The sequence below is a fragment of the Dipodomys ordii genome, unplaced genomic scaffold, assembly GCF_000151885.1.
Source record: "Dipodomys ordii isolate 6190 unplaced genomic scaffold, Dord_2.0 Scaffold36, whole genome shotgun sequence".
Taxonomy (NCBI): domain Eukaryota; kingdom Metazoa; phylum Chordata; class Mammalia; order Rodentia; family Heteromyidae; genus Dipodomys; species Dipodomys ordii.
In genome coordinates, this window is record NW_012267252.1 from 4389827 (window position 1) to 4411299 (window position 21473).

At 48.1% G+C, this 21473-nt stretch overlaps 1 protein-coding gene across 3 annotated transcripts in view; it reads left to right on the forward strand.

Moving 5' to 3' along the window:
- Nucleotides 1–9241, forward strand: part of Pax2 (paired box 2) — a 91598-nt gene extending 82357 nt beyond the window's left edge. Inside the window, exons 9-11 of one of the 3 annotated variants that reach the window (XM_013017814.1) lie at nucleotides 5972–6073; nucleotides 8329–8415; nucleotides 8900–9241. In XM_013017814.1, coding sequence (XP_012873268.1) covers nucleotides 5972–6073; nucleotides 8329–8415; nucleotides 8900–8976 — 266 coding nt within the window. In that variant the 3' untranslated portion in view covers nucleotides 8977–9241. The remainder of the gene's footprint in view (nucleotides 1–5971; nucleotides 6074–8328; nucleotides 8416–8899) is intronic. The other 2 variants (XM_013017815.1, XM_013017812.1) reach the window with 2 other exon arrangements.
- The last annotated feature ends 12232 nt before the right edge of the window (nucleotides 9242–21473 follow it).

Consider the following 21473-nt stretch of genomic DNA (forward strand, 5'->3'; position numbering starts at 1 on the left):
AAGGTGCTCTATTATAGAAAGGATTAGCTTAGCACCATCCCACATTATTTTCTTGGACCAAATACCTGTCTATTTTCTAGGTCTATAGTATTGAGAATACTATTCTAGAATCAGTTCCCAAATACATTTCTTGTTCCATAGTCCAGGCTTTGCCATCTACTAGCTGTGAAAACGTGGACATAATATTTAGTTCCTCCAAGTTTCAGTTTCTCATCTACAAAATAGGGATTAAAGATAGGACAACTGGTAGAGTTGGTATGAGAATTAAATGAGAAAATGCATATAAAATATTGAAGACAGTATCTAGTAGACAGTTGGTGCTTAGTGAATGTTAGTGAGTCCAGGTAAAAGGAGAAACACAACGCTGCCTTTAGATCTTTCACGAGACTATTAAAGTAGCAAATTATCTGATGACCAAAGTTTTCCAATACCTTAATAAAGTTTCTGACTTTGCTCTCTTGGTACGAGTGAGAGGTTGCACTTAGATTCTCCAAAACAGTTGATTTGCTTTGGGCCATTTGCTAAGGAATGTCTGACAAAAGTGCACTGTCTGATTCAAATGTAGTGATTGCTGTAGAAATTGGCTTTAGAATCTTTAGGGATTTCTTCAGTTGAACTGAGAAGACATCCTCATCAAATACAGTGCTTCTAACACTTCTGGGTACTTTAAGATTCTCAACAACTACTGTTTCCTGAAGAGGTCTTTGTTTCTCAGAAAACTCTCAAAGGAGATTAATGCTCTACCCTGTGGAGTTTTACTACAGACCTTCCACATCAGTTGATTATTCCTTGTGTCCTTTTTTTTTTTTTGTCTTAATGACAGTGTAATGGTATATTTTTCTTGTTAAATGACTTTTTTTTGCCTTTTCTGTGACACTTTTGGGGAGTCTGCTGTTGTGTTGTCATTAAAGGGAGTGTGGCACGGACATGGCTTCAAACTTTGGCTCTATCATTTACTAGCTATGTAGTCACAGGAGAGTCATAATACCTCTGTACGTCTCCGTTTTCTCATCTTTATAACAGGATATTAGGCTGATAATCAACTGAAATGCTCTTTTATCTACAAAAGCTTTGTATCCTTATAAACCAAGTAACCACCTTCTTATAGTGGTCAATATGAGATTCTTACCTCTTACAGGACAAGTTTACACCACTTGCAATTCCTGTGCAGTTTTCATGTTGCTGGTATTATCAGTAAGCAGAGCAAATACCTTACTGCTTCCTCTCTGCTGGTGGATGGCACATATTTTATAACTGATACGTTCTACTTTGTAGCTGTTTTCTTCTGTTTCTGTGCCTTGCCTTGTTTGTGTAAAGAACGTGGCAATGCCATATTAGCAGTTTTAGAGTTGTCTTTACGTCCATCTGTCTCTCTGCAGTACTGCAGCCCCCAGTGCTCTGTCAATTCTTCCTCACACAAATTTCATTAGCCATCGATATTCCCTCACCAAAGGAGGTTTGCTCAAAGAATGCTGCTGGGCAAATAGTATGACGAGCTTAGTCATTTGAAAACATCCTGCAATATGCTTCTATTATTGACAACATATATTCCAGAAAAATATATGGCTCTGAAAAGAGTTGGGTCAATATTTTTCCTGCTCTTCAGGTAGCACTTGTGTACTAATAAAACCATTGAGCATGCTTTGTATGCAGCAGCTTGCATCTTTGTTGACTCAGGGGTCTTCAGCAGGCTCCACTTGGTGGTGACACTGATGTTACGGAATGGGGTACGACCATATGTCATGTGCTAGGATGCTTGACTGTTTTGTCTCATCATGGACCTTTTGTACATTTTTTAAATTGCTGCATGGTGCTTCCAAGATTTCGTTTTTTAAAAATAGAATTTGGAAATGTTCCTTCTAATCAACAGTTCAGTGGGTGGCTTTCAACCTGCTGGAAGCTGGCCATATCATTTTGCAAGTGAGAAAGCCAGTGGGAATAAACTTTGCAATAGGATTGCCTGCAGGTTAACTGCACATAACTTTCTAGTCACCTAGCCTCTCTTCCTCTCTCCTGAAGGTTTTGTGGCAAAACCTTAGAGTATTAGAAATTCATATTCATATACAGCTGAAGGCCAGAATTCACATGCACTTAAATTTTATTTTTAAAAAGGTATACGCCTTTAACTGGCTTCTTTATAATTAGACATTAAGATCACTGGGCCAAGCCGGACACCAGTGGCTCATGCCTGTAATCCTAGCTACTCAGGAGGCTGAGATCTGAGGATCATGGTTCAAAGCCAGCCTAGGCAAGAAAGTCTATGATACTCTTATCTCCAATTGATCACTGGACAGGAAATTGGATGTAGAGCTGTGGCTCAAGTGGTGGAGCAATAGCTTTGAGCAAAGGAGGCTCAGGGAAGTGCCCGAGCCAAGTTCAAGCCCCAGGACCAGAAAAAAAATGGGGAGGCCAGAAGAAATTAGATTTCCATGCCTTTCTAGTTTTAAATCCTCTATATCAATGGGCATCAGTGGCTCATTCCTAGAATTCTGGGTACTCAGGAGGCTGAGATCATAGGATCATGGTTTGAAGCTAACCCAAGCAGACAAAACAGAGAAACTCTTATCTCCAATTAACTAGCAAAAAAGCTGAGCTGGAGCTATGTTTCACGTGGTAGAGAACCAGCCTTGAAGGGAAGTCAGGCAAGAGTGTGAAGCCTGAGTTCAAGTCCCAGTTCAAGAAAGAGAGGGGGGGAGAGGAAGGAAAGAAGGAAGCAGAGAGAGAGAGAGAGAGATGGAAGTAGGACCAAATGAGGGAAAAGAAAACCCACAACAAAGCAAAACTCAATTCTTCTATCACTGTAAGTTACAAAAGTGATTTCTTACATGGTAGTTCTACTTAGTTCTTGAGTTTTAGGAAATACTTACATTAGTAAGTATAGAGGAAAAGCATTCTATTGAATGATAAAGCTGAGTCACAATAGATGTGTCTCACTGTTAATCTTTCATCATGCTATTGCTTAAGTTGTTTTAAAGAAAAAAACAAATTCAAACATTCACATTTTGTTCTAGATTTACATGAAACAATTAGAAAACAATTATAACTTATTAGGAATTGGCTGTAAGTGCAATCAAGGGCTAGGAAATTAATCAACAAGTATTTATTGGTTGTCTACTGTGTTCTCAACTATTCAGAAAAGCAGAAGTTGAGGCTGGGAAGGTAGCTCAACGGTAGAGTGCTTGCCTTGCAGAACACAGGCAGAAAAGCCAGAAGTGGAACTGTCTCAAGTGGTAGAGTGCTAGCCTTGAACTGAAGAGCTCAGGGACAGCGCCCAGGCCCAGAGTTCAGGCCCCAGGACCGAGAAAAAGAAAAGAAAGAAAGCAAGCAAGCAAGAAAGAATGACAGAAAGAAAGAAAGAGAGAGAGAAGGGAAGGAGGGAGGGAAAGGAAAGGAAAGAAGAAAAGCAGAAGTCAAGTCCTGCTTTTGGAGTACTTATGATCTGTCTGATGAAGCAAACTGTGACATGAAACAACGGGGCTGATACATTTATGCCCTATAAAGACATGGAAAACAAACATCCTATAGCTGCTTAAGAGAGAAACTGCCCTGATGAGCAGAATGGTAGGGATTTTGAGGCTTGAGCTAGAAGAAAGCTATGAATAAGGAAGAAGGAAAGTTCATGGTGAATGCACAGTGAAAACAGTCAAACTGCCCCTGTGCCAGTGGCTCATAACTCTAAGCCTAGATACTCTGGAGGCTGAGATCTGAGGATAACAATTTAAAGCCAGCCTAGGCAGAAAAGTCCATGAGACTCTTATCTCCAATTTACCACCAGAAACTGGAAGTGGCACTGTGGCTCAAAGTGGTAGAGCACTAGCCTTGAGCAAAAAGAGCTCAGGCACAATGCCCAGGCCCTGAGATCATGCCCCACAACTGACAAAGAAGAAGAAGAAAGAAAGGAAGAAAAGAAGGCAGGCAGAAAAGCCGGCAACCAAGCAAGCAGTCAAACTAAACCAGGAAAAGTGAACATCAGAGTTGAGAACTTGGGTGGAGAGAGTACCAGGAGGCTTAGAAAGCCTTCAGTTAACATTCAAACTATAGCCTCAATGGTGTTTTTTGTTTTGTTTTTTTAACCAAGGGAAATGTGTGATGAAAGCAATGTTTCTTTCAGGCCTGGGCACTGTCCCTGACCTTCTTTTGCTCAAGGCTAGTACTCTACCACTGAGACACAGCACCACTTCTGGCTTTTTCTGTGTATGTGATACTGAGGAATCGAACCCAGGGCTTCAAGCATGCTAGGCAAGCACTCTACTAGCCCAAGAAATGTTTCTTGAGGCTAGCCAAGCAGCCATATTTGGCATGGACAGGAGAAGCCAACCTTTATGGCCAACCATGGGCAGACGCTTAGGAGCTGAACTATGAAAGTGGTAGAGGAAATGGAAATGTATGCGACAGAGATAACTAAGGACAACTGACAATCCTTGGTGACTGACTTCATATAGTGGGGGAGGATGGATGAAGGCTGTGTCAAGGACCCCAAAGTTGTTGGTCTTGCTGTCTTCAAAAGGGTTAGTGGCACTGACTGAGGGGAAAGGTGAGTCTGCCTTCTTATTAGGTTTGAGGTGACAAAGCGATAGTGAATAAGAGTGTACAGCAGGCAATTGGAAATGCAAAAATACTGAGCCACAGTTCTGTATACTTAGAGAAAGAAAAAGCACTCAGAAGCATCTAGGTGGAGGTGAAGAAGGTGGTAGGAAATGAGGTCATCTTCAAGGGGACAGTAGCAAAGAAAGATGCTTAGCTGGCCATGATGTTCCAGGCCTATAATCTGAGTACTTAAAAGAGTGCTCAGTAGCTACAGTGACGCAATTGGTTAATGCACGGTGCTTATAAGAAGAGTGCTCAGGAGCATCTTAAGTTAGAGAACAACCTTAGTGAGGCCCATCTCTAATTAACTCATTCATTAATTTGGAAAAGGAAGAAAGAATGAAAGGTAGTTTAGAATAGTAATGGGAAGATGATGACTAGTATCTAACTGAAGAAAAGAGTGAACTGGACAAGGTGTGCAGAGACCTATGGCTTCCTTCAGCTATATCTTGCCTTTCTGGGCTAGAAGAGAGGTAGAGTGGCACTAGCTGGCAAGGACAATAAAGGAACCCTACAGAGAATGCATGGGCCCCAAGAGAGAACAGAATAGCCTCTAGTATGTGGGAGTGTGGGAGATGGGAGAGACCAAATATCATCATTAAAAACTGGAGTATGCTAAATGTCATAGCAGTGGAGGGGACAGATAAGGAAGGACAGCCATCACATGCAACTGTGTTTCAGAAGAATCATATGTGAATTGGGGAATCTCCCGGCTCCTCTACTAGCTAAGGAGAGCTCATTGTTAGCTAACAGGAGGCTTCAGCCACTGGTAGAGATACCAGATTTTGCTCATTGGAATTTAATCTGATCACCACACCGTTGGTTCAAAGTTCCTGATTTATCTCAGGAAGGAGGTGAATGGTTTCTATCCTGCAAATGCACAATCGCTACCAGCAAAATACTCCACTGGCTGGTCCCTACCCTCCACATCTGCCAGACACAGCACCAGCTCAACTTGGAGAGGACAGGAAATGCCAGTCAGCCCTTGTAGAATTGGAGGGGGGTGGTGAATCCAAGCCTGAAGGGAAGATGGGGTGTTAGGAAGGGAGAGGTAAGCAAGATGACAAAGGTCCATTTGGCCCCAGAAGAGGCCACAGCTGACTATCTCTCTGAGAGGGAGGAGTAAAACCAGGTCACCTCCATCTGGTTTGGGAATGAGAAGAAAAACAGATGCACAGAGATCCAAAGCGACACAGAAGGGAGTAACACACACAACTAGTGGTGGACTCAGTCATTTAGGTAACAAGCTTGACTCTGCCAAGGCAGCCAGAGACCTGCTTGTTCAGGTACACATCTGCTCAGAGCTCTCCCTGGTATATACCAACGTAAACAGAGGCAGACCCTCTCTTCCAGCCCTCACCCCTTCCCCTTTGTGTTTTTCCAGGTCGTGACATGGCGAGCACCACCCTGCCTGGTTACCCCCCTCATGTACCCCCTACTGGCCAGGGAAGCTACCCCACCTCCACCCTGGCAGGAATGGTGCCTGGTAGGTAACTGCTAGGTGGGCGATACTAAGTGTGGGAGAGCTTCTGAGTGGTCTCTAGTCTGAAGCTGGGGATGTGGGCAGACAAGGGTGTGGGGCCCCGGGGCAGGGAGGAGGGAGATACCCAACATCTCTCCCTACAAACCATTGTTATTCTGTTCTCTCTTTCTCTGGGGGCTGCAGTTGGCCCCTCATCCTCCCACATGAGCAATCCAGGGAGAGTTTACAGAAGTGCGCATGACTTTGTGTCATGGCTCCCTGCCCCCCCCCACCAACCCACCAGAGCCTGTGCCCTAGGAACACTAAGCCTCAGCTCCACCCTCAGTGCTGTAGCCCACCCTAGTCAGCTGACACTGCCTAGAAGATCCTGCCCCGGTTTCCATGGAAACTCGGAACCAAGAACCATTTCCAGGGTCATGTCAGTCACTCAGACAAAGCCACTCTGGGTCCACACCAAGTCACAGGGGAAGACTAGATGGAGAACCAACCTCAAACTCAAGAGAGGAGGGAACTCATCCCTAAGAGGAGCTGAGAACAGCCTATGGCAAAAAAAAAAAAGCAAAACAGAGAGATTTTGCCTTCAGAGAGACAAGCAAGAATATACCAAACCTTTCCAGATGATCCAGGTCCTCACTGCTCCCCAGAATTTGCCCCACCCACAGTCTTGGGTTGCCTGGCTCAGGGGTGCAGAGGCCATATATAGGAGCCAGTGATTGCAAGCGAAGGTCAAGATATCCTATCCCTCAGCCTAGATTACAGTCCTGGGTTAGAACTTGAAGCCAGAGAGTTGACATTCCTATTTGCAGAAACACCAAAACCTCTTGCCTTAAAGAGGGTAAAATTCATCCCAGCCTACAACCCTCTGCTTCTGGAGAGCCTTGTGTCCCGTCCCAGAAGTTTCTCATTGGTAGGGGAAGAGGGAGAGGATAGAAGAGGTTGACTGAACTCATCCATCTAGGATCACCCAAGGGCAGCCCTGGGTAAGCAAAGCTGGGTTGAGGATGAGAAAAACAGGGAGAGTGCAGGAAGGTGTGGTAGAAAAAAGGCTGAAGGGAGGTATAAGTGTTGGTGAAAGGATTACTGCCCAGATCTGGAGAAAGAAGTGCAAGCACTTTTGTGGGAATCAAGGAGATTCTTTGGAAGTAAGGTCCCAGCAAGTGAGCTAGTGGAGGCTGGAGGAGGTGTTAGAGAAGTGGGGGTGAGGGAAGAGTGGGGAGGGGTGAGGGTGGAGAGTCTGTAGGGAGGTGGGGATGAGGGGAGCCGCCGAGAGCTCATGGTGGCAAGGGGGGAGTCGTTAAACAGAATCTAGTGCTGATGAGGAAATTACACTTGTTTCATTAGCGATGGGGAAGGAGATAGCTCAGTTCCTCTTGGTCACAGTTGAGCTCAGAAGCTCATTATCCTGCTGCACGCATGCTTTCCCTCCTCGTCAATAAACAGGCTTTCCAGTGGCTGCATCCCCCACCCCCACCCCAGCTCCCTCTCCGAGAGGGGCCCCTTCTCCTCTACTTAACCCGCGGTTAGGGATCACTGTAAACAGTCTAGGGTCATCACACAGGAGAAAGGGCGAGGGGGAAACCCGGAGGCCTGGCCTTTTTCCCCAGAGGGAGGGAGGCAGCTTCCGACGGCTCCCAGCCCACGGGCCCTTGGCTAGCTGCTGCCCGACCAGCGGGCACTCCACTGGCTTCCGGCGGCTTCTTCCCCCTGCCGGGAGGCCTGCGCGTAAAACCTCCGGAGGGAAAGAAGGGAGGGGGTATTTCCCAGCAGAGCTCTCCGCCCCTTACGTTTGGCACCGCTCTAAGATGCCATTCTTAGGCCTTTCTGGGACAAAGTGTCCCGAGGGTTTCTCTTCGCCACCCTCCCTCGCCTCCACCCTGTGGGGCTGTGCCTCCCAGAATCACAGTGTTCGCTATAAAAGCCCTTGGCTTCAGGTTACTGGGGGTGGGCACACCCAGACCTCGAACTAGCCCTGCCTGAGTGGCCTGGAGCGCCTCCGCAGGGGAGCCCCGGCACGCCCCAGTCACCGCACCCCAGCGATGATCTTCCCCTCCCCCGCCACAATTTGCCAGGCGCCTTCCGGCAGCTCTCCCCACGTGGACCAGGTGGACGGCCTCGCCTCTGACCTGTCCGCACCTGCCATTGCCTGGCCTTGTACCTGGGACTAGGGGTGAAGGGGGCGCAGAAGCCGTCCCCACCCGACTGGATGAGCCCGCCTTGGAGCGCGGGTGTCTGATCCCCACTTCCCCACCCTCCCGCAGGGAGCGAGTTCTCTGGCAACCCGTACAGCCACCCCCAGTACACCGCCTACAACGAGGCTTGGAGATTCAGCAACCCCGCCTTACTAAGTGAGTACGCCACCGGGCTGGCCCGCCGGCGGCTCCGCGCGCCCGCCCGGCGGTGAGGCTTCGAGACGCGGGCGCCTTTCCCGGCCCCCTGACCTCGGGTGTCCGGTTGCGCCCAAGGAAGCGGGGCTCCTTAGTGCAGCGCAGAGGCCCGGGAATCCCTGGAGAACCCCTGCGCCTCTGGCCTCGTCCCTTCCTTCCTTCCCTCCCAGATCACTGGAAGGCTCCCGGGCGTCGCCTTCGCCCTCGAACCCCCTAGAGAGTCTGAAGCCCGTGTCACCAGTTGGGTCCTTTTCTCCCACCCCAGCGCGCGCGAACGCAGCTCTCCTCCAGGGCCACGGCCCGGGCGGCCCAGCCACGGGCTCCCAGCCCTGATCCCTCTGGACCCCAGCCCGGGGAGGTCTTTTCTTTGCTTTTCTTTCCTTTTTTTTTTGTTCTCCTGTTTGTCCTCTCACCCAGCCCATTCTTCTCCTGTGTTAACTTCCAGGTTCCCCTTATTATTATAGTGCCGCCCCCCGGGGCTCCGCCCCTGCCGCTGCTGCCGCTGCCTATGACCGCCACTAGTTACCGCGGGGACCACATCAAGCTTCAGGCCGACAGCTTCGGCCTCCACATCGTCCCCGTCTGACCGCCCACCCTGGAGGGAGGGAGGACCAACGCGACGCGAAGCCTCTCGGCCACCGTCCCAGCCCCACCCCCATCCCAAGACCCCCCGCAGCCCTCTCGTCAGCCAGCCGGAGGCCGGACGGGACGGGTGGAGCCGCGGGCGGGACCCTCCGGCCCAGGCCCCGCCCGCCGCCCCTCCGCGCCCGCCTGGGACTGTGCGGCGTCGCCAGGTGTGCCCCAGCCAAAACTCTCTGGGGCCTGGTAGAAGCCGCCCGCCCGGGAGCGGGTCCGCCCCCTGCGGGACGCCGGCCGGGCCGCCACCTTGGGGACGAGATACATTTCTGTGACACACAATCAACGCCTACTGCAGCGCGGCCCAGCGCCCCGAGCAGCCTGCCGGGGAGGGGGGCGCTCCGGCTCCGGGAGGCTTTGCTGGGGGGGGGGGCGCTGGGCAAAGGAAATTACGCACCAAACGACTTTCTGCAGAAGGAAGAAGAGCCACCTGTGGGGGGGAGGGGATTCCCTGGCACCTGCGCTGGCAGCGCTGCCCCGCCTTTCGGGTGTGCCTGGTCCCGGAAGGCGGAACGTGCGCCCGAGGGTGGTGCTCTACGGACGGCGTTTGGAGTGTCAAGTCTTTCGCAGGTTGTGGGGACCCAAGACATGTAGGCTCCAGCGATGGGCACCCACCGAGCCCAGCTCTTGGCTCTTTTCCTCCATCTGGACCGCCCGGTGCCCTACCACAGCGTCTTTCATCTGCTGGCCGCTCACTCCCTCTCCCCTGCTACCGGTCATTTCCCCAGGTTAAGACGCCCGGCGTCCGTGGTTCCTAAGTCCCTGCCTCTCGGGACGCCCTCCGTCTCCCCCCGCCCCGCCCCCCAGCCGCTGCAGGACCCCATCCCATAGGCCACAGGTACTGGTCTTCGGGGGCAGTTACTTGGCACCCCGTCCCCTGACACAGATGCCCCAACCTGCCAACTATAGGAGCCCATTCTGAGCCGTGGACGGCTGGATGGAAAGCGGACGACTGCCCACTCCACCCCACCCTTCCCTCTCCGGCAGGAAATGAACAAGAACCGAAAAACAAAACAAAAACAAAGCCTACACTTATTTAATAGGATGGTCTTTGCAAAAAAAAGGAACAAAAGGAGAGAAAGGAAAAAAAAAACCAACAGGCTGCTGCTTTTTAGAAAGACGGTGTGTGTCGTGTGAAGGCGAACCCCCGTGTATATAACCTCCTCCCCCTCCGCGCACCCGCCCCGTGGAGTCCCCGGCCCCGCCAGCCCTGCCTGTAGATAAGCCCCGCTGTGTGTGCTGTGAGAGTCGCCGCTCGCTGGGGGGAGGGGACACCGCGACGCGCCCGCTGATGCACAGCACATCCTGGAGGAGGGGGACAACTTTTTTTTTTTTAATGTTACAAAACTATTACGAAAGAAAGAAATCTCTATGCAAAATGACGAACATGGTCCCGTGGACTCCTCTCGCCTCTGTTTTGTTGGCTGTTTCTCTGTAATTCCGTGTTTTCGCTCTCTCCTCCTGGCATCTCTCCCCCCCACCTCACCCCCTGCACCCTTCACCTCCCTTCCTCTCCGCTGCTCTCTCCCTCTGTCTCCGTCTCCCTGCGTCTTGACCTCTGGTTGTCTCCCTGTCTCTGCCCCCCCCCCAACTCTCTCTCTCCCAGCTCTGCCCTCGCAGGCAAGATCACAGGTGGCAGCTCCAGTCTCCGGGCTGGCCCTTCTCTGCTGCGCCCTGGGTGGCCGGGCCACCCTGCCCCGCCCTGTAGTTGCTCTCTCGGTAGCGGCGATGCTCTCCCTGCATGTCTCCTCACCCGTGGATCGTGACGACTCGAAATAACAGAAACAAAGTCAATAAAAGTGAAAATAAATAAATAAAAATCCTTGAACAAATCCAAAAAGGCTTGGAGTCCTCGCCCAGATCTCTCTTCCCTTCGAGCCTTTGTGGGGTTTTTTTTGTTTTGTTTTGTTTTTGTTTTTTAATTTTTATTGGAAAAGGAAAGTGAGAAAAGAGAATAGCGTAAGGGAAGTGCCGGCGCCCAGCCAGGTTCCAAGTGGTCTCCTCGGGCGGGCGACAAGGTCCCTATTTGGTGGCTCAGTCTATTCCAGTCCTGGTGGGGCTGGCAGGGGCAGGAGTCTGGGACCCAGAACCAGTCCTAATCTTAGAAAGGTCCCCTGACCAAGATGGTTTCTCAGCCACTTTCAGCTTGTCGGTTCATTTTGATTCCTCTTTTTTTTCTTGTGCACATGATAAATAATAAATAAATGATAATAATAATAAAATTTTGTATGTCACTCCCCACGGCTCCAGGTTTGTCTCTCCCTGACTCTGGGATGGGCCTGTCTCTGGTTGATCCTCAGTAATTCTGTCAATAATCTCCACTCTCACTTTGGTCCCCTGTAGACTTTGGCTGAAACTTTCCTGTGTAGCAGCTGAGTGTAGGTGATGGCTGGGATAATCTTGTTATTTAGCATCCACTCTCTGCTCCTCGCCCTCACCCTCCAGCCAAGAGTTCTCTCTTTGAAACTTTAGAGTTAGCTTTAGAGTTCTGCATCTGTACCAAGCCAGTCATGTCATCCTGCCACTTGCCCTGGCACCCAGATCTAGGGTGCAGGCTCTCAGAATGCAACATCATAGGCCCTCTACATAATAAGTGGGTGTGGTCTGTGGTCCTGTGTCCTTCCTGGGCTCCCCAAGTGGGCAGATACAATGTTACCCCAGAGTCTGTACAAGGGACCAAGGAGGCCTCAGACACTTGCTGAAAGTTTCCTTGCTCTGCATTTACCTCTAGACCTAGAGAATGGCAGCCCCACAGAAACCTCAAGAACTCACTGTTGGGACCTCACCTGCCCCTCTCCTCTCCCCAAGAGTCCCAGGCCCTAGGGAGCAGCCACTGGGATTGTTGACCCTGTACCGCAGCTTGGGTATATTCCACAACCATCAAACACAGGTACCTATTTTGGCTGGGCAGTTGAATCAATGACTTCCTGCATTTGAATGAATTTCTTTCAGTCTGTGCACTCCTATGTGTCTCCTGATGGGTCTCTGAGATGGGGTTGGAGAATTGTTGATCTTTTTAGACATCCTTGTTGTTCTTGGACCCAGGTAACAAATGGATGATCTTTGTGTCTGTCTTTGGGTCTCCGTTCTTCTTGGAAAGGATGTCCGCACTGTCCTACCACATCAGAGATACTTAAAAGTGGCCCCTGTCCATCCTTTCAATATCCCCTGAGCTCAAACTCTCCTCTACTCTTGACAACACACAGGCACTAGCTTCCACCTGCTGTCTTCCCTAGGAGACTTTTTTATTCCATCCCAGGAAACTTCCCCAATTCAAGAGGTTGCTGCAAGCAGGACCTTCATTCAGACGAAGGAGTGATTGTCCCCCTTGACTGAGGCAGTGTGATCCAGACACTTCCTTCCCACCAAAATGCCAAAGGCCTTTCCTTTCCTCAAGCTGGCTTATCCAGACTCATCCCTTATCAAGCCACCACTAAGGAATATGCAAGACACCCCCCCCCCACCAACAAATCAGAGAAAACACCTAACCTCTTCTCCCTCCTCACCCATGATTCCTTCAAATGCTCCATCTCAGCAAATGCCATTCCCATTTAGCCCTGGTTTGGCCACCAGTCTCCTGCAAGAATGATCTTCAAACCTCTTTGGTCATACAGCTTATCTGCAAAAGAATTCTGATTATATACTCACAGTCTAAATGTCTTTTTATTTATACTTTCTACAAGTGTGCTACTGGACCAACATGAAGCTTACAAAACATTAAATAGAAAAAGAACAAAATTGTTCCTAGAAACAGAAGTTCTAGTATTTTCTTCTCATATCCAAATGGATTGTCTTGTGCTCTTTGGAAGATGAACACTCCACGTTTGGAGGTAGAACTCCTGTTACTTCATATCCAATAAGGGAGTTCCTGAAAGTTACTAAGACATTGGGTTTGCTGAACCTACTGAATGCTGCCTTCATTATATAGCAGACACGTGGCTCTCAGTGCTTAGCGTTGTCTCCAGGCCCCCAGACAAGGATCCTTGCTTGCCTTACCATCAACTGGGAGCCAGAGACACTAGTGGTTTTCTCAAGCTTCTTATCTTCTAGTCCCCTTCCTACCAAAAGGAATGTTGAGGGCTCTACTGTTTACATTGGCCACCTTCATGCAGAGCCTTTGTTCTGTGTCAGCTCTTCAGCTCAAAGCTAGCACTCTACCACTTGAGCTACAGCGCCACTTCTGGTTTTCTGGTGGTTTATTGGAGATAAGAGTTTCACGGACTTTCCTGCCCGGGCTGGCTTTGAACCACGATCCTCAGATCTCAGCTTCCTGAGTAACTAGGATTACAGGTGTGAGCCACCAACGCCCAGCTTTTTCTGTGTCTTTTCTGAGGTGCTGGTTTCCTCTTGGAATCAAGCTTAAAGTCCCCAGAAATGCTATAGAATCCTGGCTAGTTGTCTACTCAACTGAAGCCCTTTCATTCACCAGATCACCAAAAGGGCTTATTTTGCAACTTCATTTCATTTTTCCCAGAATTTGTTTTGCTAGTCTTCTTACTACTTTACCCCAACAGAGTTGCCAGCTGAAGTACATAGCTATGATAGTTGAAAAAAAAAGAAGTGTCCTCAGTTGAGGAAACAACAGGAACAAAGGCATGAGGTCATACAAATATACCAGATAAAATGTAGCTAAAGTACCAGATCTATAGGGAAGGAGAGGGGGATGATGGGTTTGCAAATAAACCTTAAAAGAAGTTGTTAGCTATAACACCATGGTGAGAATGTCAAAATGGTGCCTTCCACAAACACAGCTCCTTCAAGGAAGCTATCCACAATCATCTCCTGCCCATGGAGACAGCATGATGACTCTGTTACTAGTACAGAATTAGACTGGTACACAAATCCACACTGAACCAATCTATTCTCCTCTCTCAGGAAGCAGAGGTAGGAAGTAAGGAAACAAAATGAGACCATTCCTCCAGGATTTGCAAAGTGTCTACCTTTAAAACTGATCTAGAATACGGCCCACTTTCAACTGCCTGCACGGTACCATCTTTACCAAGCCAGCATAACTTTAAAAAGTGCCCCTTGATCTTTCTGCTTTCATCTTTTGCTTCCCTCCTGCAACCAAAGATCCTCCAAAATGTCCTACAAGTCATTTCCCTACCTGTTCAGAATCTTCAGGCAATTCTCCATCTCCCTCAGTCAAGATCAAATTATGACACTGACCTACAAGACTCTACATGTGTGGCTGTTCACCCACTTCATGACAGTCTTAACTCCTCTCTCATTACCTCCCTTAAATCTATATTCTTCAAGTCTGTTGGCCTCTGGGCTCTGCTTCAGTCATACCAAGGAAGTACCTTCTGAAGACATTTACATTTAATGTGTTTTGCTTAGCAAGCTCTTTTCCCCGGTGTTCCCACGACTGGCACTCTTAGTTCCATAAGGTCTATACTACAATGTCACCTATCAGAGAGGCAACTTAAATAAAATAGTATAAAATACCATCTTGGACCCTAGTAAAGCATTTGCCTAACATGTGAAAGACCCCAGGTTCCATCCCCAGTACCATACAAACACAAAATAGCACAGAATCCCCCCCCACCACACATACCTCTATTCCTTTCCTCTATGTCTCCAAGGTACCTATCAGTACCTGGTGGGTTTATTTATCTTCTGCCTTCTGCTACTACAGTGTGAAAGCCATGAGGGCAGCTTTTTGCTGTTTTGTGACTTCTGTATCCACCCCCCCCCACCCTCCCATGCTTAGGACAGTGCTTGGCACACAGTAGCTGTTCAACAAACTACCATAAACAAATAAATGAATGAGGTGTTAAGAGGATAAAGAAATGAAGAGTAAAGAGGTAGGTGTATGGAGGGGATAGACACAAAGCAGAGGTGAGAGAGTGAAGTCCTCAGTCATAGAAAGAGAAAAGTGATCTGTAGAGGGAGTAGCTGAGTTACTATGAGGACGTTATAGAAGGAAGGTTCTGTTTCTGCTTTTCTTGCAGCGTAGTGGTTTGAGATAAACACTGAGCTTTCTAATGACTCCCATCATTAGCTGGGCAACTCTGTCCCTTATATCCAAAGCACCAGTCAGAGTTCCCATAGGGAGCTTTGGGAGTATACCCCTCCTTCCGCTGGAAAATTGCCCCTCCCCCATCCTACATAATTCTTGAGGAACTAACAGATTATCTTATTTGATCCTGACCACCTATCTGATCAGTGAGCACCTCATGTCTTTAGCTACAGTACATAAACCTTAAGTTAGAAACAACAGAAGTTCTCTCACAGAACTGGTCTCAAGTACTGGAAGAATGAAAGTCTCTTCTTTTGGACTGTAAGCTACAATAATGAGGGCTGAGTACCCTCTTAGGTCCCTAAGAGACCCTTTAACTATGTCACTATGTGGAGAATACCTGCTCATGAATGAGACACACTCAGACTCAAGCAGAGACAAACATCATTGAGAGGTGAAAGAGACAGAGACAGAGACAGTGTGTGTGTGTGTGTGTGTGTGTGTGTGTGTGTGTGCTCGCACGTGCGTGCGTGTGCGTGCGCGTGTGCACGCACATACTAATGGTATCATTCCAGCCTCTGGAGTCAGTTAAACCCAAAACAAGATGTACTTTTGACATTTCCAGAGTCAGAGCCAATATTTCTTCTGTTTGTTTTTTTAAGGAAGTGTGCTGAATTTCTGTCATTAAATTCTCATCGAAACAGTTCTGGGAGTATGAATATCCTGTTAAGAACTTTGCAATTTTTTATAGACAGGGAAAACTATGAAAAGTTTTTGAGCAACAGAGAATGTTTTAATATACCTGCACTTTTGGAAGAGCACTTGGTCCATGATATGAGCAATGAAATTCAAAGAGAGACAGTGGATGCAGGGAAGATTGTTAAGACGCCACTACCACTGTCCAGCAGGAGTGATGGGAACCTAGAAGAATAATTACATTGGCTCCGGAAAGAAATAGATATGGAAACATTAAAAATTTTTATTGTTAGCTAGGGGCGGGTAGCTCATGCCTGTAATCTTAGCTACTCAGGAGGCTGAGATCTGGGGATCGTAGTTTGAAGCCAGTCCAGGCAGGAAAGTCCATGAGATTCTTATCTCTAATTAGCCACCCAGAAAAATCAGAATTGGAGCTGTGGCTCAAAGTAGTAGAGCACTAGCCCTTAACAAAAGAGCTCAGGGAAGCTGAGCACTGTGGCTCATGCCTGTAATCCTAGCTACTCAGGAGGCTGAGATCTGTGGATCATGGTTCAAAGCTGGCCTGGGCAGGAAAGGCCATGAGACTCTTATCTCCAATAAACCACCAGAAAACCAGAAGTGGTGCTGTGGCTCAAATGGTAGAGTGCTTGCCTTGAGCTGAAGAGCTGAGGGACCATGCCCAGGCCCAGAGTTCAAGCCCCACAACTGACCAAAAAAAAAATCTAATTTTGATTTTATTCAAAAAAATGTAACTTTAAAAAAGTAAAGAGAAGCCAGGCTCTGGTAGCTTACACCTGTAATCCTAGCTACTCAGGAGGCTGAGAGCTGAGGATCATGGTTCGAAGACTGCCTGGGTAGTAAAGTCCATGAGACATTTATCTCCAATAAACCACTCAAAAACTGGAAGTGGCACTATGGCTTAAAGTGGTAGAATGCTAGCCTTGAGCAAAAGAGCTCAGAGACAGCACCTAGGCACCCACAACCAACAACAACAACAAAAGTAAAGAGACAACCAAGTCCTTCACACATAGAAGTATAATTGTTTCATGAGGGAACCAAATTTGGCTTTTTTTGGTTCTACAACTGAAAGAAAAGCTCTTGGATTTGGTGCAGAAGGAACACCTGGAGGCCTCCAAGCTTTCTTAGGGTTGAGGGAGGACTGCTAGAGATGACAGTGGCTAAAGCCTAAGTAGAAGTGTTAACAATTCTTTTGAAAGTGTGAAAGACAGAGGAGACGCCTCTGTATAACTAAACTACTTTTTTAAATTCTAAAGAAAAGAAGAAGAAGAAGGAAAGAGAAAGAAAGAAAGAAGGAAGGAAGGAAGGAAGGAAAGAAAGAAAAAAGGAGGAGGAGAGGAGACATACACAGGAAGATGTGAATTCAGGAGAAGTTTCTCTCAGGCTAAGGCCTGTGTGGATAAGCCGATGACAGAGGCAGAGTGTGAGCTGTTGAGAGGTAGGTATGAGGAGTTTGTAGAAAGAGGCCTACAAAGCTAGACGCTGATGGCTCACACCTGTAATTCTCATTATTGAGGAGGCTGAGATCTGAGGATAGTGGTCTGAAACTACCCTGGACAAGAAAGCATGGGAGACCCTTATCTCCAATTAACCACCAGAAAACTGGAATTGATGCTGTGGCTCAAAGTGGTACAGTACTAGCCTTGAGCAAAAGAGCCTAGGGCTCAGTGCTTAGGCCCAGAGTTCAAGCCCCTGAGTGACCTAAAAAGAAAAGAAAAGAGACCTAAAAGAGCAAAGGAGAGGCACAGGATTGAAAGTAGTTAGGAACCAGATAATTCTGCTTGGAAAAGGTCACAAGGGGAGGAAGAATGAGGGATTTGCATGGAGAGACAGGAGATAAAGCTGTTATCCCCTGAGAGGAAGGGAGAGCAGGATCTAGACTTGAGGAGGACTGAGAATTTGGGAGAGATTCTCCCAGTGACAAGAAAGGAAGTCTATGGAAGGAGCGTGCTGTAAGCCATGCTGCATACCATGCTGGTAGCCTGCCCATGATTCTCCAAACCTACCTCCCTGTTCCCGCTCTCACCTCATCCACATCTCCACAGACTGAACCTCAGCAGCTCCTCGGGCCTGGTCTCGCAATCTAATCATCCTAACTCTCCATTTCCCAGTACCCAGACATGGCCTTTGCTGCCTTGTGTGGAAGATAAATTCCACAAAGAATTCCCATGTCCCACACACTAGGCAGAAAAAAATAATCTATTGTGTGTAGAGGCATCTCAAAGCTAAGGATAGAAGGGATCCAGAATGTGTCTCACAGGGTCACTCTGTGATCATCACAAGCTCCTCTCTATATGGGGATGCTTCAGTTTCTTCATATGCAGCAGCAGATGGCCTTTAGGACTTCTTCCCATTTGGACAATTTAGAGTTCCACAGCTGTACACAGGTGCCTCAAGCAATCTCTTTGGCCAAGAAAGTTCTAGGGGACTGGGTGGACATATGCAAATTGGAAAGGGTAAAGGGTTGCTTTCAAAACTAGAGAAGGAGGATTCGTAGGTTTATTTATTGCCATTTTCCACGTGGAAGTTAGTACTGCCTTTTCCTATCTCTCTTCCCAATGTTTGCCTAAAGGTCTCTGGGGTCAGAAACATAAACTTTGGGGCAGATGAATGGTGGTCTGAAGGGACCTTGGCAGGTACAGGGTAGGGTATGAAGGAAGGGAAACAAAGGAAGCAGCTATTTGGGACCAACTACATTTCCTCCCTCTTCCTACACCCCCCCTCCTGTCCAAACCATTCCAATACTCTAATTAGCCAGCCCCTTAGGACCCTGTTAGCCAGGCCGGCTGAGCGCCCAACTCCCTGGAGACTGGCCCCTTTACCCCCCAGACTAATCAGTCCTTCACTCCTTGAGTGCATGAGTGTGCTCACCACACACACACACACACACACACACACACACACTTATTCTCTCTTAAAACCTGCAGGGCCCCATTCCAGCCTTCAGAATGTGGTGCAGAGTTTCCCCTAATGAAGATAGCCCCATTTGAGATGATTAAAGGGCTGAAGAGAAGCCAGACAAAGTTTTGGGGGTTTCTAATTTAGAATTTTCCCTCAAACTTGTAGGACTAGGATATGTAGCAAGGAATGGAGCCATAGTTGGGTGCTCTAGGATTCTTAGACCTGGGGCTTGTGTTTTTCAAGCCCCTATGTATGGTCAATAGTCATCCTACCACAGACCCTCTTCTCCCCTTACCTCACCCCCTCCACAGTCTAGCTCCCCACCCCCTACCCCCAACACCCACACTGTCAGCCCAAACACATGATAAATTGCCCTGTCAACAGAATTCATTCAGGGACCAATTAATTCCACAGAAATGAACCAGGAGCCATCAGTTGCTGAAAAACTCAGAGTGCAGGGAGCGGAGGGAGGGGATGCGGGCGGGGTGTGGGCGGCAGAGGAGGGGACGAGGAGGCTGGGGAAGTTAGTCTGACAGAAATTGGTCATTTAATGCTTAAGTGCACGCTAGACAGCCCTGTCATCGCCCGCGGCCCCCGTGCGGGATTAATTATCAGAGGAGGAGAGGGCAGCCCAGCCTAGCCCAGCCGTCTGTCACCAATGAAGGCTGGAGTCACCCAGGCCTTGGGCCACCCTGGGTGCATTTTCAAGTCTACAGGACTTGTACTTCCCCAACTTTCAACCTCCCCACCTCCAGGTCCCAGTTCATGGTTCAACCACATTTAGTCATGGCCTTGATATCAGCAAACTCAACTAGGAAGACTTTCTCCACCCCTTGACTAGGTTGGGCCTCATAACTCCTTGTACTCCCCTATCATTATCCTCAACCATCTTGGGTGACTGTGTGGAACCCAAGGTACAATTGTCCCATCTGTCAATCCTAATCTCAAGGAATGAATGATGCCATTATCCATTCAAATGCCCAAGCCAGAAGTCCAGCAGTCATCCTGGCTCCTCCTTCTGGCTCACCCCTCTCATCCAATCAGAATGCAAGTCTTGAATTCAACCTTGGGGATATCTCGGAATCTTGTACACTTGTTTCTAACTCAAGGCTGAGCCATCTTGTGCTCTACATATCCGCCTGATTTAGGCTTTTGTTCGTAGCTATTATTATCTTTCAAAAACATCCTGTTACACAACCTACCACACCCTCCACTTCCAACTTAACACACTGATGGACCACCATAGGCCGGTATCAGATCAGGTCAAAACTCTTTTTTTTTTTTTTTTTTGGGTCCGGTCGTGGGGCCTGAACTCTGGGCCTGGGCGCTGTCCCTCAGCTCTTCAGCTCAAGGCTAGCGCTCTACCATTTGAGCCATAGAGGCACTTCCTGCTTTTTTCTTTTTGCTTATGTGGTGCTGAAGAATCAAACCCAGGGCCTCAGGTATGCAAGGCAAACGCTCTACCACTGAGCCACCTTCCCAGCCCCTGGTCAAAACTCTTAACAAGACACAATACTCTAGTCTCATCTTCAGTGTGTTCTCCTGTGTTCTCATTCTTCTCTAAGTATAGCATTCTCCTCCCACCCTGTAACACCCACCACTCACTTAATGCCTAGTCATCTTTTTGATCTTAGATTAAATGTTATTCCCTCTAGGAAGCTTTCCTTGACACCCTTGATATGCTTTTATTCATTTATTTTTTTTTTGTCGGTTGTGGAGTTTGAACTCTGGGCCTGGGCGCTGTCCCTCAGCTCTTCAGCTCAAGGCAAGCGCGCTACCACTTGAGCCACAGCACCACTTCCGGTTTTCTAGTGGTTTATTGGAGATAAGACTTTCACGGATTTTCCTGCCCGGGCTGGCTTTGAACTTCGATCCTCAGATCTCAGCCTCCTGAGTAGCTAGGATTACAGGCATGAGCTACCAGCAGCCAGCTCTTGATATGCTTTTATAACTCCCCAAACTTCCTCATTCATCAGCATGTCACCTTACTAAGTGTTCATGCATTGTTCTGCCTTTCCACCAAAACATTAAGTTCCATGAGAATGGAGTTCATGTCTTTGTTGTCAGAACCTGTCAATGGATGCCAGAAAACATATACTGAAGAATAAACAGGTAAATAGGTAAATGTCTAGCCTTGCCTTTGGCTACACCCCTAGCCTGACTGGGGAGCCAAGTTCTCCCAGAGTTAGGACATTTCCTAGCAGCCCAGGAATGGTGATGTGAGGAGAAGAGAGCCCCTTAAAGACTATGCGGTCAGCCAGGTGCCAGTGGCTCATACCTGTAATCCTAACTACTCAGAAGGCTGAGATCTGAGGATCGTGGTTCAAAGCCAGCCTGGGAAGGAAAGTCTGTGAGACGCTTATCTCCAATAAACCACTCGAAAACCGAAAGTGGCGCTGTGGCTCAAGCAGTAGAGCACTCGCCTTGAGCTGAAGAGCGCAGGGACAGCGCCCAAGCCCAGAGTTCAAGCCACATGACGGACAAAAAAAAAAAAAAGAATATGCAGTCAACTTGTAAGAGCTGGAGGTTACAACAGCAGAGAGAATAACTGAGGAACTCCCTACTCCAGTGTCTAGAAAAAGAAGGCTCTGCTTAGAGCCATATACTGACTGAAACCATGTGTTGGTTGGTTGGTTGGTTGTTGTTGTTGTTGTTGTTTGGGGAAATACCATTTAAAGGAAAATTTCCCAAATTGATTGTGGTGTATTTACCAAAGGTTGAGTTGACAGGACGTAGATAACAGCTGAGGTGAAGACATGAAGGGAGTAAGGATTTGAATACCAGGTTGGCCTTTTTCCTGTTCTCC